At 48.5% G+C, this 15,326-nt stretch overlaps 1 protein-coding gene across 1 annotated transcript; it reads left to right on the top strand.

The window, feature by feature from the left end:
* The first annotated feature begins 50 nt into the window (after positions 1–50).
* CRLF3 (cytokine receptor like factor 3) lies at positions 51–14,360 on the top strand. Its single transcript, XM_064676062.1, has 8 exons — positions 51–378; positions 2,662–2,869; positions 4,651–4,738; positions 5,202–5,379; positions 6,717–6,939; positions 7,585–7,717; positions 10,988–11,100; positions 11,357–14,360. Exons 1-8 carry the CDS (start codon positions 136–138, stop codon positions 11,608–11,610), a joined length of 1,440 nt encoding a protein of 479 aa, XP_064532132.1. The 5' UTR covers positions 51–135; the 3' UTR covers positions 11,611–14,360.
* The last annotated feature ends 966 nt before the right edge of the window (positions 14,361–15,326 follow it).

Genomic DNA, 15,326 nt, shown 5'->3' with positions numbered 1-15,326 from the left:
CCTTCTCCCTTCCCACTGTCAGCCGGGTTTTCCCGCCGCGGCCGTGACGTCACGCGGTACTGCACGCCGCCGACGTCACACCCTCTGACGTCACACAGTTGACTTCACTCTCCCCGTCACGTCACACCCTCCGTGATGTCACGCCCCGCTGACGTCACCCCGCCGGTCCGCGCCCCGCTCCCGTTTCCCGCCCCGCCCTTCCGGGGCCGATCCCCGCCCGTCCCGCCTGCTGGTGCCGCCGTGCCCATGGAGGCCGCCGGCGAGGCCGAGGCGCGGCTGCTGCTGCTGCAGGAGGCCCGGGAGAGCATCGAGGCGGCGCGGAGCTACCGCCGGGAGCTGCAGCAGCGCCTGCGGGGGCTGCACCAGGCGCGGCAGCAGGTGGGGAGCGGGACGGGCTGTGCGGGGCTGCCCCGCCCGCGGCTCTGCCCGCACGGTGTCCCCGGGGGGGGGTGGCGGCACCGGGGACTCCCCCGGGGCACCGGGGACCCCGGGCCGCTCCCATCCCGAGCCGTGTGTTTTTCCATGACCCCGGAGCCACCGGTGGGAGCCCCGCGGGACCCGCGTGTGGATGCTGGAGCTGGGAGATGCGGGAATGGGAGATGTGGGAAGTGCCTGGAGGAAAGGGATGTGAGCTGGTATCTGTTACTGCGCTGAGCCTCGTTATCTGGGATTATAGGGAGGTTTCCCAGGCAAGGATAACGATGTATAAAGGAGTACTTTTTCTGAACTAGCTGGGATGCTGAGTCTGATTTAATAGCAGTGTCACACCCATCGCCATCCCGTCACATCAGGTCCCTGCCGGGCAAGCTGCCCTCTGGCCGGGATGCCCCCCGAGCTCTGCTGTCCCCATGCCCCGCTCTCCGTGGGTCACGTACTCCGTGGGTCAGGTACGAACGCTGCCAACATTCCAGGTTGGCTGGTTCGTCTGCGGCTCTGCGCTGGAGCCGGGGCAGGGTTTTCCTTGGGACTGTACCAGTGGGAGATGCAGGATGAGATAGGCAGGTGTGGGCAGGGAGAGTCACACTGGCTCCTCTGCCGAGGCACCCCTGAGCACTCTGGGGGTTGTAGACTAGGAGCAGTGCCTTACTATCTTTGAGTCAGCTCTGCAAGGAGTAAATTAAAAAAAACCAAACAAAACCAAGGTCAGAGAATGTTTCTGTGGCGCCCTGGTAGTTTTTCTGGAGCAGATTCCGTTAGTGTAGGAAGCTGCTGTGAGTCTGCTGGGGGAGTGCCCTGCCCCGGGTGCGTGTGGGTGCTCACTGTGCATTAAATTAGTCACTGTTGAAACCACAGGCTGCTTAAGAAAATGAATCGTGCATGGCTGTCTTTAATCCAAACCTTGTCCTCTCGAAGTGCTGCCTGATGGCTCAGAGGGAGCTGAGGGGGAGCCCTTTGTGCAGTGGCTGTGAGTGTGCAGTTACCTCACCTTTCCCTTTCCTCTCAGGGGGAATTCCTTTGCCCTGTGCACCCTTCTGTTTTCTCTCTTTCCACCTTCAGGACCACGGGCTGTTTTGTCCACAAAGGATCACACATCCAGGAGTTCCCTGGGGTTCAGACAGTGGGAGCTTTATCATCTGGGGGCCGATGTGAATGGATCGCTTCCGTTGCATCCTTTTCCTCTGGACCAATGGAACGTGATTTTTCCACAGCTCTGTGTGTCCAGGGACTTGCATTTCCTCTTTTGCAGGGCGAGGAGTATCTAATTTTGAGGCTGAGCTGCCTGTAATGGGCTTAGAGAAGTGGCTGTTCTGCCTTCCTTCACCCCACCCCTTCACAAAGCTAAATACTTCCTTTTTTACCCCCAAGCATTGAAATAACACAAGAAGGGAAACCGAGCTGTGTGGCAGCTGCAGAGCTTCATGAATATTACTTGAAGAGGAAATTTAGTTTACCTAACCAGAGAGCTTCCTGAGTTGCTTGTCTGTGCTTCTAAATTATGTGTAGTGAGATCTGAGCACGTTGCAGAATTTCCTTGTGTGTGGGACTTAGAAAAATCGTTCGTAGGGAGGTGTTTACCCCTGACTTTTGCATCTTTGGCTCAGGGACATTCCAAGTGTGTTTTCTTCCCTAAAAGTCAGATTCAGCAAGTTTGCAACCATTTTAATAAGCACTTGTAGAACCTTCTGTGGTCTGGTTCTTCCGGAGTCAAACCAGGCTTGGTGTTCACCCAAAGGCAGATATTTGAACAAAATTGAAAAGAAGGCAGTTTTAGGAGGATTTTAAAAATTATAGGGCCTGGAAAAGTGCTCCTGGATAGTCTTCTAAAAGCCTGATACCGTTTTCTTTCCACGGAGTATGTGATGGCAGAGTGTAGGATTACAGCAGTGGGTTTTTTTGAGGGGCAGCGGGGAGAAGACCTACAGGGCATTTGGATTTTTTTGACAAGAAAAACTCCTTTGTTGAAGTTCCTGTGACCCAGTTTGTATTTTGCTTAGTTAATATGCTCTTCCCCTCCTCCAGGCTGGTTTCTTTGCCTCCCTCCCTGCTGTGTGTGTACTAAAAAATGACTGCACTAATTTGTTAACTGCTAGTGGTCGTTTTTTTGAGCTGACTTCACTCAGCAGCTTTTCTCCAGCAGATGTAGATGAGGTAGTTCAGGAAAAGATGTGTGTGGCCCTTGCCTTTTATCCTGAACCCTTCTCTCCCGTTATCTGAATTCAGATCAAAGAGAGTGCAACACTGACCAGGGATGTGCTTGAGCAACATTTTAACGATTTGAAAGGGACGCTGAAGAAGCTGCTGGATGAGAGGCTGCTGTCCCTGCTGCAGGAGGTGGATGTCATAGAGCAGGAGAGCATCAAGCCCTTGGATGAGTGCCAGAAGCTGATCGAGCACGGGGTGAGCACGGCCGATGATCTGCTCAGGGAAGGTAAGGCAGCACCTGGGGCTGGGCCTGAGCTCTGCTCCCAGTGTGTGTCTGGCAAAGCCTGGAATGTTCCTGTTGTTATCAGTGTATTTGGCTCATTTTGGATTTCTCTCAAACCAAATGTTGGGGAAAGGTTTAAGCTGGTAGATGTGGTGAAGAGCTGATCAACGTTGTCTCCTACAAACCTGTATTTTAATGTTTCACTCCAGTCCTGGGGTGTACATGTGTCAGTGTAGCCTCTCCTAAAGGGCAGGAAGTTCTGGGGAAATGTCTCACTGCAGAGGTGTTCAGTGCCTCTCCAGGACAGACAGAGGATTCTGTCAGGCTACTTTGAAATAAAATACATCTTGGGTACCATTACAGTAAAGTGTCTCTGTTGGTGGATAAGTTGTTTCTGTCTTACTGAAACAAGCAGATTATCCTGCTGGGCGTGACTGCATTCACTGTGGATGGGGAACATCAGGAATGAAACGGCCACTGTATGGGGAAAATTCTTCCAAAAAGTCTGTGGACGAGGCAGACACAAATGGACATGTGGAATATTGCTGTCAGGGCCAGCCTGTGCCCTGCTGGTGCTGAATACCTCTGCAGAAAGGAATGTCACTGTTGCCTGTTTTCCCCACACTGCAGAACTTACTGGGAGCGTGTCTGAGCCATGAGTGTGTTGGCAGTTTCCTTGCATTGTTCTCGTGTCTCAACTTTAACTTTCTTTCAACATGAGCTCAGTCCTGGAGCTGAGGCACACTGAGCTGTGTCCCAGGGGTGGGAAAGCTCCCAGCTCCCCTCAGCCTCCAACTTTGTGTGTGCTGGCTTGGGAGCTCTGTGCCTGCTCACAGGAGTAGGGACAACATTTATGGATTAATTTTTGGGGGTTTTGTCCATCACCACAGCTCTGGGACAGCTGGGAGTCACCTCAGTTTTATTTTAAATCTCAGGTTACTGAATCAGGGTGGTGGCAAAGATTGCTGGTGTTTTATGTGAGTTCTGTGAGGTCTCCTGAGAACCTGACTGACTCTGCACTTCCATGCCCTGGTCCCCTGCACAGCACATCCCTGACCCTGTGGGCAGGACGAGCTCACACTGCAGCTGAGTCAGAAAGGAGTTAAACCTCCGTGGTTATTAAACCTCCTGCTGCCAACTGTGACGTGTGCTTTCCTTCAGAGCTTTGTAACGGGTGTAATCCTCCATCAGGAGAAGGACTGAGCTTGCTGATGTTGTGAATTACTGTAAACTCATCAGGCTGGAGACTGGAGCACATGTCTCTGTAAGCTGAGTGTGGGATGCTACTTTATATGGAAAGCTCAGGAAAATACTTTTGTTTATCCCCACGCTTTAATGCATGGATTACTCCCTTCACCATGACAATAGTTACCATTTTAATTCTAGCAAACAATGGTTGAAACTATTCCTTGCTTTTTAAGCACCTCTTTTTTATTTTCTGATCAGTGAAGGTGCTTTGCTTTTTTCTTCCTTTAAAGCAGGTGAAGGGATTAATAACCCTGATTTTTGGCATCTGACCCCAGTTCTGCTACCGTCTGAGACCTGAGGCAAATTATTACATCTGTTATGGGGTGTGTCTACAGGGAGCTTTGAGAGCTTCAAAAGTTGCTAGATAGGCTTTCTGTTGTTAACTATAATTGTATTTTCTAGCTAAGACTAGCAAAAGTGCTGAGGATGCTTCATGTTTAATTGGCTGCTCATGTCAGAACTGGTTATTCTTTGAAGCAAGGAATGCCTTTTGTGGCCCTTGTCTCATGAGGAATATTTTTGCTGTTTGGTTGCAGGGGAGAGTGCAGTCGATGGAGATGTGGGACAAGAGAATGAGAAACTTTGCAACTTCACAAAAAAAGCTTTACACATCCAGCTAGATAGGTAAGACACGACACCCTGAGGTGATCTGAGGCAGCAGCACGTGTGCCCTTCTTGTGCAGGGCATCTTTTCTCCTCTGCAACAAAAGCTTTCTGCTCCACTGCCTTCAAAGATTCACTGGAAGTGTTGCTGTCCTGTTCGTTTCACAGACTTTCAGTGGGGCTGGCACTCACAGAACGGAGTGGTTTTCACCCTCCATATGCTCTGTAGAAATAGAGGCTGTTTATTTGGGAGCGGTGAAGCCACTCCTTGTGGAACAGCCTGTGTTGCAGAGTATTTACTGAGAAACAGACAGTCTGGTTGGGGCTCAAACACAGTGTTTGCTGAGTCTTTTAAGTTTGGACTGCACGAGCCAATTTCTGCAGCTGTTCTCTCTTTGCAAATCTGCCCAGATTCGAGTGCATGGATGAAATATGGATTTGCAGGAGCTGGCCCCTCTCATTACAGCAAACTTTCCTTTCTCAGCTTACCAGAAGTGCCCTCCTTGGTTGATGTGCCTTGTCTGTCTGCCCAGCTGGATGACTGCCTCCTTACCATACTGAAAAATCAGATATTCAGACATGGAACTGTGGCATCTCGCCCACCTGTGCAGCTGGAGGAGTTTGTGGAAAAGCCTGGGGGTATTTTAGTCCGCTGGTGTAAGGTAGGTAAAATATCCTGTGTGACAATCCTTTAGATTGACTCTTACTGAAAGAACTGAACAGTCCACTTTCTTTCTGAATTCTCTACTGCCTTCCAAGGACTGGTCCACTCCAGTGTGTAGTTAGAAACTTCAAAAGAGTTTTTTTATGGCAATGGTGTGGTTGTAGTGCTGGTGTGGTTGGTGCTGGGGTTTGTCTGCCTGGCAGTGACACTTGTGGGTTGGACTCTTGCTCTTGGACTCCTCCTGTTCCCACCTGCAGGTAGAAAGGGCCAACGTGCTCCTCTGCCTCAGTGTCCTCCCTGTGAGTGGGAAGGTTGGGAGGGGCAGCTGAGATCCTGCTACCTCTGCTTTGTGTGCTTGAGCAAGGGCCAGGTGCTGGACAAGCAGGAAACAACTCCTTCCTGTGCTCTTCCCGCTAAACAAATAAACATTAGAGTGTAATCTGTGTGATGCTGTTGTACAAACAAGAGCCAGAACTGCTGGGGGGTGTTTCTGGCAGGTGATTTCCACATTCCTGTTGTGCTGTGGGAGTGGTTGGTTTGTGTGGCAGGAACAGCCAAGCACAGTGGGGCTGAACTCCACTGCTGAAGTGATGCTTTAGTTCCCTTTGAAGATGCTTTAGCACACCCAGGATGAGGCTGAACCTGTTCTGTTGTGCTTTTACACCTAAATGTGTTTGTGTTCTGTGGGAGGTGCAGTGGGTAGAAAGAGAAATAATATTGTGGTTAGTTAGTCCAGTAGCCTTTCTTTTCAACAGGCAGACCATTTTTGAGTAAACCACTGCTGTGGTCTGATGTGGTTTGGTTGTTGTTGGACAGCTCTGGGCTCCTTGGCAGCATCAAACAAACTTTTGTTGTTCTAGCAACAGCCAGCCCTTGGTTGGCCACCCTTCATGTGTGAAGGATGTGGGCTCAGGTTATAAACCCACAGGCAGTGGGCACTGCTGTCACGTGGGGGGTGATTTTCTGTGCTGCAGAGGAGTTCCCTGAGTTTCTAGCCAGATGTATCTATATTTCAATGGTATCTGCATAATCTAGCCAGATGTATCTATATTTGAATGGTATCTGCAGAATCTAGCCAGATATATAATAATATATCTTGCTAGTTTAAAAAGTCTTCTTTTAAATGTTTCTTCTCCTGTAGATACTTTTAAACTGTAATTGAGTAATTGTGGTACTTCTTTTGGTATCAGTTGGTTCGGACAGTGATGTTGTTTCCCACAAGGCACTGAAATACCTCGTGGGTTGGTCCCCTGCAGCTCCACCCTCAGATGTGCCCCTCCAGGGGCAAAGGGCAGAGCCGAGGGGCCCTTTCTGAGGGCAGTGGCTGTTGTGCAGGTGGAGGAGGACTTCACCCCCCAGGATTACCGGCTGCAGTTCCGCAAGGGCACCGCCAGCCCCTTCGAGGACGTGTACGTGGGCTCGGAGACGGAGTTCATGGTGCTGCACCTGGACCCCCACGTGGATTACCAGTTCCGGGTGTGCGCCCGCGGGGACGGGCGGCAGGAGTGGAGCCCCTGGAGTGTCCCCCAGCTCGGCCGCACCACGCTGGTGCCACACGGTACTGCCCTGGGTGCTGCTCACCCCAAACCCTTGGAGAGCCAACTCCTGCAGGTCTTCAGCTGGACAGAGCTGCTTTTGGTGTGCTGAGGGGTGTCCTTGGCTGGGGGGGGTGTGTAACACAATGGACTGTCCCTCTGTCCTGCAGTTCATTCTCTGCTTCCCACCGTGAGGGACACTCAGCGAGCCTCTCATTCACTGCTTAGCCTTTGAAAGCATCAGTGAGCCAGGAGTAAAGCATTATTTTTCCTTCTCCCCCACCCCAAACTAAGCGTTTTTGATGACCTACAGCTCCCAACAAGCTCTTCTCTTGGAGAGGGAAAAACCTAAATATTCTCTTCACTTGCGAGTTTTTAAGGGCAGTGGGTGACGAAGGTTTTCCTTTGCCTGCAGTATCACCTGGCAGGGATTGCAGCAAATTGAACTTCTGGCGAACTCTGAGCTGGGAAATACTTTTTGTAGCCGCAGTTTATTTGAAAAACAAATCTCTCCATCAGGAAAAGGCAAACCCAGCCCCTGTCTTTAGTTCAGCTTAAGCTGCATCAGAGGTGGGCTGAGTGGATGTTGTGATTGACTTTTTGCACAGACAGGAGAGAACTGAGTTGGGATTCACACTTTTCATGGGTTTTGTTTGTTTTCTTTGAAGAGTGGACAGCTGGTTTGGAGGGTTACAGCCTGAGCAGTCGGAGGAACATCGCGCTTCGGAATGATTCCCAGTCGTGTGGGGTCCTCTACTCCAAAGCTCCCACCTATTTCTGTGGGCAAACCTTGACCTTCAGGCAAGTACTTCTTGGGTGGCTGTTGTCTGGTGCACCCCCTGAGCTGTCACACCTGAGCTGTGTGTAGCCCTGGGGCATGTTTGAGTTGTGCATCAGCTCAACCCCGTCACGGTGGAGTGTCTGTGTGAAGGCTCAATTCCCTTTCCTGCCTGGCTTTGTAGGAAAACACCTGATGTTTGTGTAGGACTTGCACTTGAGTAAAACAGAGATGAGTGAACTCCTGAGGGATGGTAAAATACAGCCCGTGCTGAGCGAATGTCTGGAATGTTGAACTTCCTGGAGTTCATAGCAGCTGTTCCTGGCTGAAGGCAGTGGAGCTTTGCTGTTTAACCTTGGGCCAGGCAGTGCTCTCCTTCCCACACTGTCCACAGGCTTTGGACATGAAAACCTTGGATGTGCTGTTGGGATGACAGTCTGGCACCAATGTCTTTAACGTCTGAGATAGTTAGTGCTGGTCAGGGCACTGCTGGAAACTGGCATTAGAAAATCCAGAGTGGGGAAGGGATCTTGTGAAATTAAGGCTTTCCATTTGACACAGAACATGATTAAAACCCTTGGCAGGTTTGCTGCCTGTCCTCCTGTCCCTGAGATGATGCTGTTTAATGGGGTATGAGGAATGTCCTTGTGGATATGTCAGTTGTAATTAGAGGCCTCAGAGACTCTGAAGCTTTATTTCACCTTTCCCTGGTTAAATAAAACTACTTGCTGTACAGCAGGCAACCCCCAAAGGCAATTAGAAGGGGCTGTTGATGATATTTTTGTAACTTATTCCATGGTGTTTCATTTTGCCCTTCCTGATAATGGATTATCTGAACTTCAGGTGGTTGTAGTGTGAGGATGTGTTTGGTTGCCCTGTCTGAGATGAGATAAAAAGATCTAAAGCTTTCATTTGAAATCTGTTGCTAGATTTAACTTCTCTTGGCTCAGAAATGCCTGTGAAATTAAAGGCAGAACCCTGAGGTTTCCCTTGGTTCCCTCTCAGACCAGTGCCTTTTATCTTTTTTTATTGGTAGCACATGAAAATCTTTTGCTTCACATTTTGGTAACGTGGCCTTCCCTCCAAGGGGAGATTGTTTCAGGATGGCAGAGCACAAACAAGCAACTGTCCACAAGAACTGCTGTGACAGGAATCTTAAGACTGGAAATGGGTTGTGTTCCTCTTCCAAGGTCCAAGAGGAGCTCCTTGTGTGGAAGTGTGAGAGATTGTGCTGAGCAGGGAGATGCAGCACTCGGTGCTTGGCTTTCTCCATCTGCTGGGACACAAGGGAGTTACTCTGCAGGGATGAGGGGCTTGCAGAGCAGACCAGGAGAGCGAGGTTCTGCTCAGGTGTTTGTGGAGCAGCTGCGTGTTCTGTGTTCAGGACCCAGGCACAGGGTGGAAAGTCAGTGGAAAGAGAAGCTGTGACAAACACAGTGCTTTGGATCTGCTTTTTAAAGCCAGACTGTGACAGTTGTCCTGAGGTGAAGCACTTGGAGGAGCTGTGGGAAAACATCCCTGCTTGAGGTCAAGTCTCATCCTGTTCCTTTGCAGCCTTCAGGGAGCTGCCCTTGGGAAGGGGGATGTTTCTCCACAGTGATGTGCTCTGCATCTCTCTAAGGCTTTGTTTGCAGTGGCAGCCACAGTCCCTCTGTCCAGGCTGGTGGTTTGGGATCTCCCAGCAGATGCCCTGTGATGATCCCACTGCCTTTGTCAGGAGCCCCCCACAACCCTGCTGAGAGCTGACACAGGGGGAGCCCCTGGGACCCCCCCAGGCTGACTTCTCTGTGCTCTGAGGCAAAGGCCAGCTGGGGGTGGCTGACTGGGTCAGTGCCTGTGCTGCAGTGACAGAGCCAGGCCTTCTTTTGCAGCATTTGGGGTGGGAGAAGGGATTGAACCTTATCCCACTGAGCAGCATTCCCACAATGTATTCTGGGGACTCTTAAAAATTTTAACTCCCAGGGATCACAATCATAGTGGGTTTATGGTTATGCATTTTTGGTGATTCTTGTGACTGTGCAAACACTTATGTCCAACCCAAAACTCAGGAAATGCTCCTTTAACTAAGGGATGGAATGAATCAGTGTTACCTTATGCACAAAGTTTACAGATAAATGGCTGTTTATGAAGCTTCACCAGTAACTCAAGTTTAAAATCTAAAGCAGAGCAACAAAATGAATTTGAAATCTCATTTAAAGTTGCTCTGTGAAAACACTGTGGATCCCTTCCAAAGCAAAAGCTTCTTTGAGATTTCTTTTTCTTTTCTCTGCTTTTTTTTTTTTCTCTCTCTTAGTGACATTCCCAGGGGACTGAAAAACCTAATGGAGTGCAAAAGTAAAACATGGTTCCAATTTTATCGTCCCTGTTTGTCTCGAAGGAGTTAACCCCTTGTGTGCCAGTCCACTGCCCACTTTAACTGCTGGTTCTTGAAAGCTTTGCTGAAGTTTTCCTGTTGTTTGGCTACAACCATGTATCAGTGCCAGTCTCTCAAACTGCAGTGAAAATAACCACTGGTTTACTTTCTAGAAAAGACCACCTGAGTTTCCTGAGTCACTCAGGCTCTCTCCAAAGTAGGATTTAGCACCTTTGAGAGGTGGCAGTAGAAGACAAAGGATTCAAATGCAGAAGAGCCCTTGGGTGTACAAACTGTGCAGCCCCTGGGGCCCAGAGGAAACTGAGTCCCTGCTCATTTGCACAACTTGTTTGCCTTTTCTTCAGTCTTGCCCAGCATGCAATCCTAAATGCAGCTGAGCAGAAGCCAGACTTGTAAATGCTCTTCTAGGCATTGCTTTTAGCACACATCTGCATCGAGCTGATTTATTAAAAAAGCTCAACCCAACACCCTCATCCTATTATAGCAGAACATGGCAGGGCTCAAAAAACCTGTTTAAGTTGTGCCTAGTAAATCCTTGCTGAAACTCCAGCTGTCTGGCCATAATGTGTGATGCTGCCCAGAAACCTGGTGTAGTTGATTGCAGATTTGTGTGTATTCGTTCCTTCAGACAACTGGAAATCATTTCTGAAGATAATTTCTAAGCTGTGACAGTGGAAAAAATTATTAAGTAGCACTGAAAGTCTGCAGGAAGCATGTTTATGCTTTGTACAGTTTAATATTGTTGCTCTGTGGAGCTTCTGGGAAAACTGGTAGGAATTTTGGTCATTTTGGCCAATCTCCCTAAAAGTTTGGATGCATTTGTTGAGCACACAGAACAGGGGTTTGGTGTGACAGTCTGGATGTCGGGGTATGTTTTGATTTAAAGCTTTAGGGTCTGATTTACCCTTTTGCTCGGCAGGATTGAAACTGTGGGTCAGCCAGACCGGCGGGACAGCCTGGGGGTGTGTGTGGAGCAGCAGAACGGCTTCGACTCCCTGCAGCGGGACAAAGCCGTGTGCATCAGCACCAATGGTGAGTCTGGAGCGTGGGATCCCTGCCCAAAACACACAGCCCCGGGTTCTTTACATCCCTGGGGAACGGACGAGCAGCTCCTAAGGAGATGCTGCTGGTGCAGTTAAAAATCTCGGGTGAGATCACAGATCTCCTGCTCGCAGTTCTTGCAGCCTGCTCGATGTGCAGCACCAAATGCAGCGGGGTTACTTCCCCGTTTGCCTGCAGAAAACAGGGAGAAAGTGAGGGATGCTGTTAGATGTGCTGACTGTTTCAGGGGCAGTGTTTGTGAACGGGAAGGAGATGACAAACCAGCTGCCTGCTGTCACCTCGGGCTCCACCGTGACGTTCGACATGGAAGTTGTGCAGTTGGGGCCCTGCAGCAACGAGGGAGGGAACTTCAAGCTCCGAGTGACCATCAGCTCCAACAACAGAGAAGTGGTCTTTGACTGGGTACTCGATCAGTGCTGTGGCTCTTTGTATTTTGGGTGTTCATTTTCATACCCAGGATGGAAGGTTTTGGTGTTTTAGCAGTGACTAAAGGAGATTTTTTGTTCTTGCTGTAAAGTGTAAGGTTAAAACCTGGGTTTCCAGCTGTTTGACAACAATCTGGTAACAAAAACCTGTCTTTATAGTACTTGAACTCCACTATATTGTACTTCCTACTGGATTCATTTAAACAATAATTGTGAAACATTGGATTTGTTACTCTGGAAAAAGCTAGAAGCAGGCATTTGCTTAGGCAAACTAATTTAAGCAGTCCATCAGACCTTTCCCTTTCTTCCTCCAGACTTGATTTGTGTCAGTATTTCATTGTACTCTCGTCTCAGGGTACGTGTGTTGTGTAGAGTTAACTTTGTGAGATGAGCATTTGGGGGTGGTAGTGGACCAAAGTTGTATTTATACCACCCAGAGAGAGCACAGTATTTAGAGCAGAGTCCTGCCATGCTTCCTGTTACACGCTGCTGCCTTAGGAGGGAATGGACAGTGGGCTCTGCCTGCAGCCCTTTCCCCGCACGGTACCGCTCGTCCCTCTGAGCAGGGACACTGAGCCAGCCTGTCCAGACATGGAGCCAGCCTGTTACTGAATCACTCAAGTGCCTTATTCTGGTATTTCTTGAACTGTTGTCTGTGTTGTCACTTGGAATATGTTTTCTAGAGTAGCTGCATGGTGATGCTCATGTTGCCTCAGCCAGACCGATTCCCGGAGCAGGATGTGATCCTGATCTGCTCTGAAAGTCTTCCCTAATTACAATTCCTGTGCAGCCTCTGCCCCAGCAAGTGTCAGGGATTTGGTGCCTGGGCTTGATGTGTGGATTGGCAGCTGTGATTCCTCAGAGCCCTCCTGACACTCAGCACAACCTTCTCTCTACTGTCCAGCTACAGAGACGCTGGCAGTGCCCGTTGTGAGGGGTGGGATTCCTGGCAATCCCAAATTGCTGCCTGGGAATGCCCTGCAGTCATGGGCAGGAGTGCAGGTGTGTGGTCCAGGCTGGGACTGCTGCTGGAGATCCACCTGAGATAAGGGGCAGGGGCTTCAGGCAGACCCCACCTGCAGAGAGAACTGAAGAGAGGGTGGTAATTCAGCTGTCCCCTCCATGGAGTAGGGTGGGATAAGGAATTAGTATGAAATAAATGACTTTGAGTTCAGAAGTTATGTAAAGTTAGACCTGTTTCCTCCAAGGAGCAACTAAGATTGAGAATGAGCTTATCAAAGAGAGCCTACTCCTGGTCAAAAGACTGAATGTTACTGGATTTAAAGGTTATATTAAAGTAACACTCACTGAGGGGCTTCTTACCTCAAGTTCAATTAAAATTAAATATATTTTATGTTAGAATAGCAATATTTTTATAAAGCCTAGACAATCATACTGCCCTTTTGCTTTCAGTGGCACTATGTTACACCCTCTATGTTACACCATAATAAGCTTAAAGCATAAAAAGCTTATTTTACACTGAATTAACATCCCCCATCCTCACACTGTCAGTACAAAAAGATCAGCCACCCTGCCTGCATTTTTCCCCAGGCATCTCTAGCAGGGTACAAGAATTTCAGACAAAAATGGCTGTTGGTGTTTACACCATTTACAAGAAAATGTGTGTAGATTCAGATGGGTGCAAAGAACCTGCACATAGCAGAGTTAGGTTGGAATTTGCTTTAAGACATGAAGGGAGGAAGACTGGACTCCCTTCAGGTCAGATTATCCAGTGTTAGCAACAAAAAGCCTGCAGTACTCTTAGTTTTTCAAGCTCAGCTATTTCAGTGTTAGGGATTGAGAGGATACTGGCTTATCCTGTGCTTTCAGTGTTCCTTTAATTCTCCTGTGAAGAGTATTTTCCATACTTTATTACTATTATAAGGTTTAGTAGATGAAACAGTGCCAGCCCTGCTCAGAGAGGGCTGGGCTGGCACTCCAGGTAGCAGCAGACTTAGATCTTGCTCCATGTAGTAGTGCTGGCAGTTTTACTTAACACACTTCAGGTATCAGGTACTAGTTGGAACTTAGTACTTTTACCACGTGGAAACTAAAATTGTGAATATCCACATTTGCGAGGTACCGCCGGGTCAGGTACCTTTGCATCTGCTTTTGGAGGGGCTGTAGATTCTGCAGGATATTTACTTACATATTAGAAAATAAAGCTTAATCCTTGAATTCAGGTACTTCCAGAGGTGGCAAGGCCGTGTCAGTTTGTTCAGAACACACATAAAAGCAGCTGAAATGACTGTGAAGGGCCATGAGAGGCCCCAGCTGCTGCCCTGGAGAGCTGAGGGCGGCTCAGAAGAGTTTTCTGCCTTCAGGCTTTAGCTGGATGTTGAACAAGGGCAGTTTGCCAGTGGTGGGTTCTTCTGTTGTTGTTCTTGTGGTGGTTTTGTTTTTTGTTTTAACTCAGCACAAGCCTCACTGTCCAAATTGCAAATGAGGTACTTGGAGCCACCTCTTGCAGCCGCACCTTGTGAACGGGGCAGGAGCCAAGAGTCTCAGGGCAAGAGACCCAGCACTGAAGGAACAAAGTACTCAAGAAGTGGAAGAGGCTTGAACTAAAGGGTGCAAATCCCCTTCTTCCACAGCAGAGTTCAGCTGGATGGAAAACTTGACACTTGCTGTACAATTTGCACCTCTGGCTCTTGGAGCCCTGCAAGCAACAGAGTGTTAACGGCTTAGAAACCCGACCCTGAACGTTGTTTTCCTAAGCTAGTACAGTCACTTACCTCAACTAAGACTTATGTGTCAAGTGAAATTTGAATTTTTTTTAAAATAAAGTTTTATCCCTTAACCGTGTCTGGTCTAGGAAGTTATTTATTGGGGCATAAAGCTGAGCATCACGGTGTTCTAACAATATAAGAACATGTTTTCTAGAGCACCACACCCATCTTTAAGAGCTTCTCTCCATTAATTTTTTTTTTTCCATTTTTTTCATCTTCTGTCTCTCAGGAGTCCTGAACACTTTCTTTCCACATTTCTCACCTGTGCACTTCCCTTTATTTCCAGCCAAAGTTCAGATTCTGACTGACATTTCTCACAAAAATAATTTTCCCCTTCTTTTTATAAAATTTGTTACAGCATCTATAAAGTCCTTCCCTGAATATTCCATCAAAGCTGATCTGTCCCTTCTCCATTTTACTGTTTCCATCCCTTCCTGGTGCATTCACTGGTGCAGCTCTTACCCAGCAGCAGTTTTTGGCCAGTGTTACTGAGGGAGCAGCAGAGATACTTAATCACCTTCAAATAAAGTCCACGTTGGACTAACAGATTTACTTCATTCCCTTAGTTCTGCTTTACCTGGAGCCTGTTCCAGTTATTTGGTCCCTTTTAAAGGAAAATTAACTTGTGAAAGCAGTAAGGAAAGCTGCTGACTTGGCAGCTCTCCCTCACAAACACATCACTCACATGAATTTTCCTCATGACGAGGGGCCGGGTGTTTCTCCTCAGGAGTTGCAGCTTCACTCTCAAACCAAGCAGCCTAAAGCAGGAAAGAGTCAGGGAAGGACTTACCTACTCCAAAGCCTGTGTTTTCCTCGATGTGAAAGCAGTGTCAGATCTGTAACAGGGTCTGGTCCCACGGGAACACCTCCAGCCAAGCACTGCTCCATGATGGCACCAAATTTCTGTGAATTAAGAAATACTTAACTTGGAACAGCATTGTCAAAACTGCCCTCACAGAATGGCTGCTGTATTGCCAAAGGTAAAATCAGACTGCTGGTTTGGGGGTTTGGTTTTGTTGATTAGGTAAATAATCAGAACACC

The sequence above is a fragment of the Pseudopipra pipra genome, chromosome 19, assembly GCF_036250125.1.
Source record: "Pseudopipra pipra isolate bDixPip1 chromosome 19, bDixPip1.hap1, whole genome shotgun sequence".
NCBI classification, from domain to species: Eukaryota; Metazoa; Chordata; class Aves; order Passeriformes; family Pipridae; genus Pseudopipra; species Pseudopipra pipra.
The sequence above is the reverse complement of the archived record's forward strand: the minus strand, read 5'-3'. Positions and strand labels throughout refer to the sequence as shown.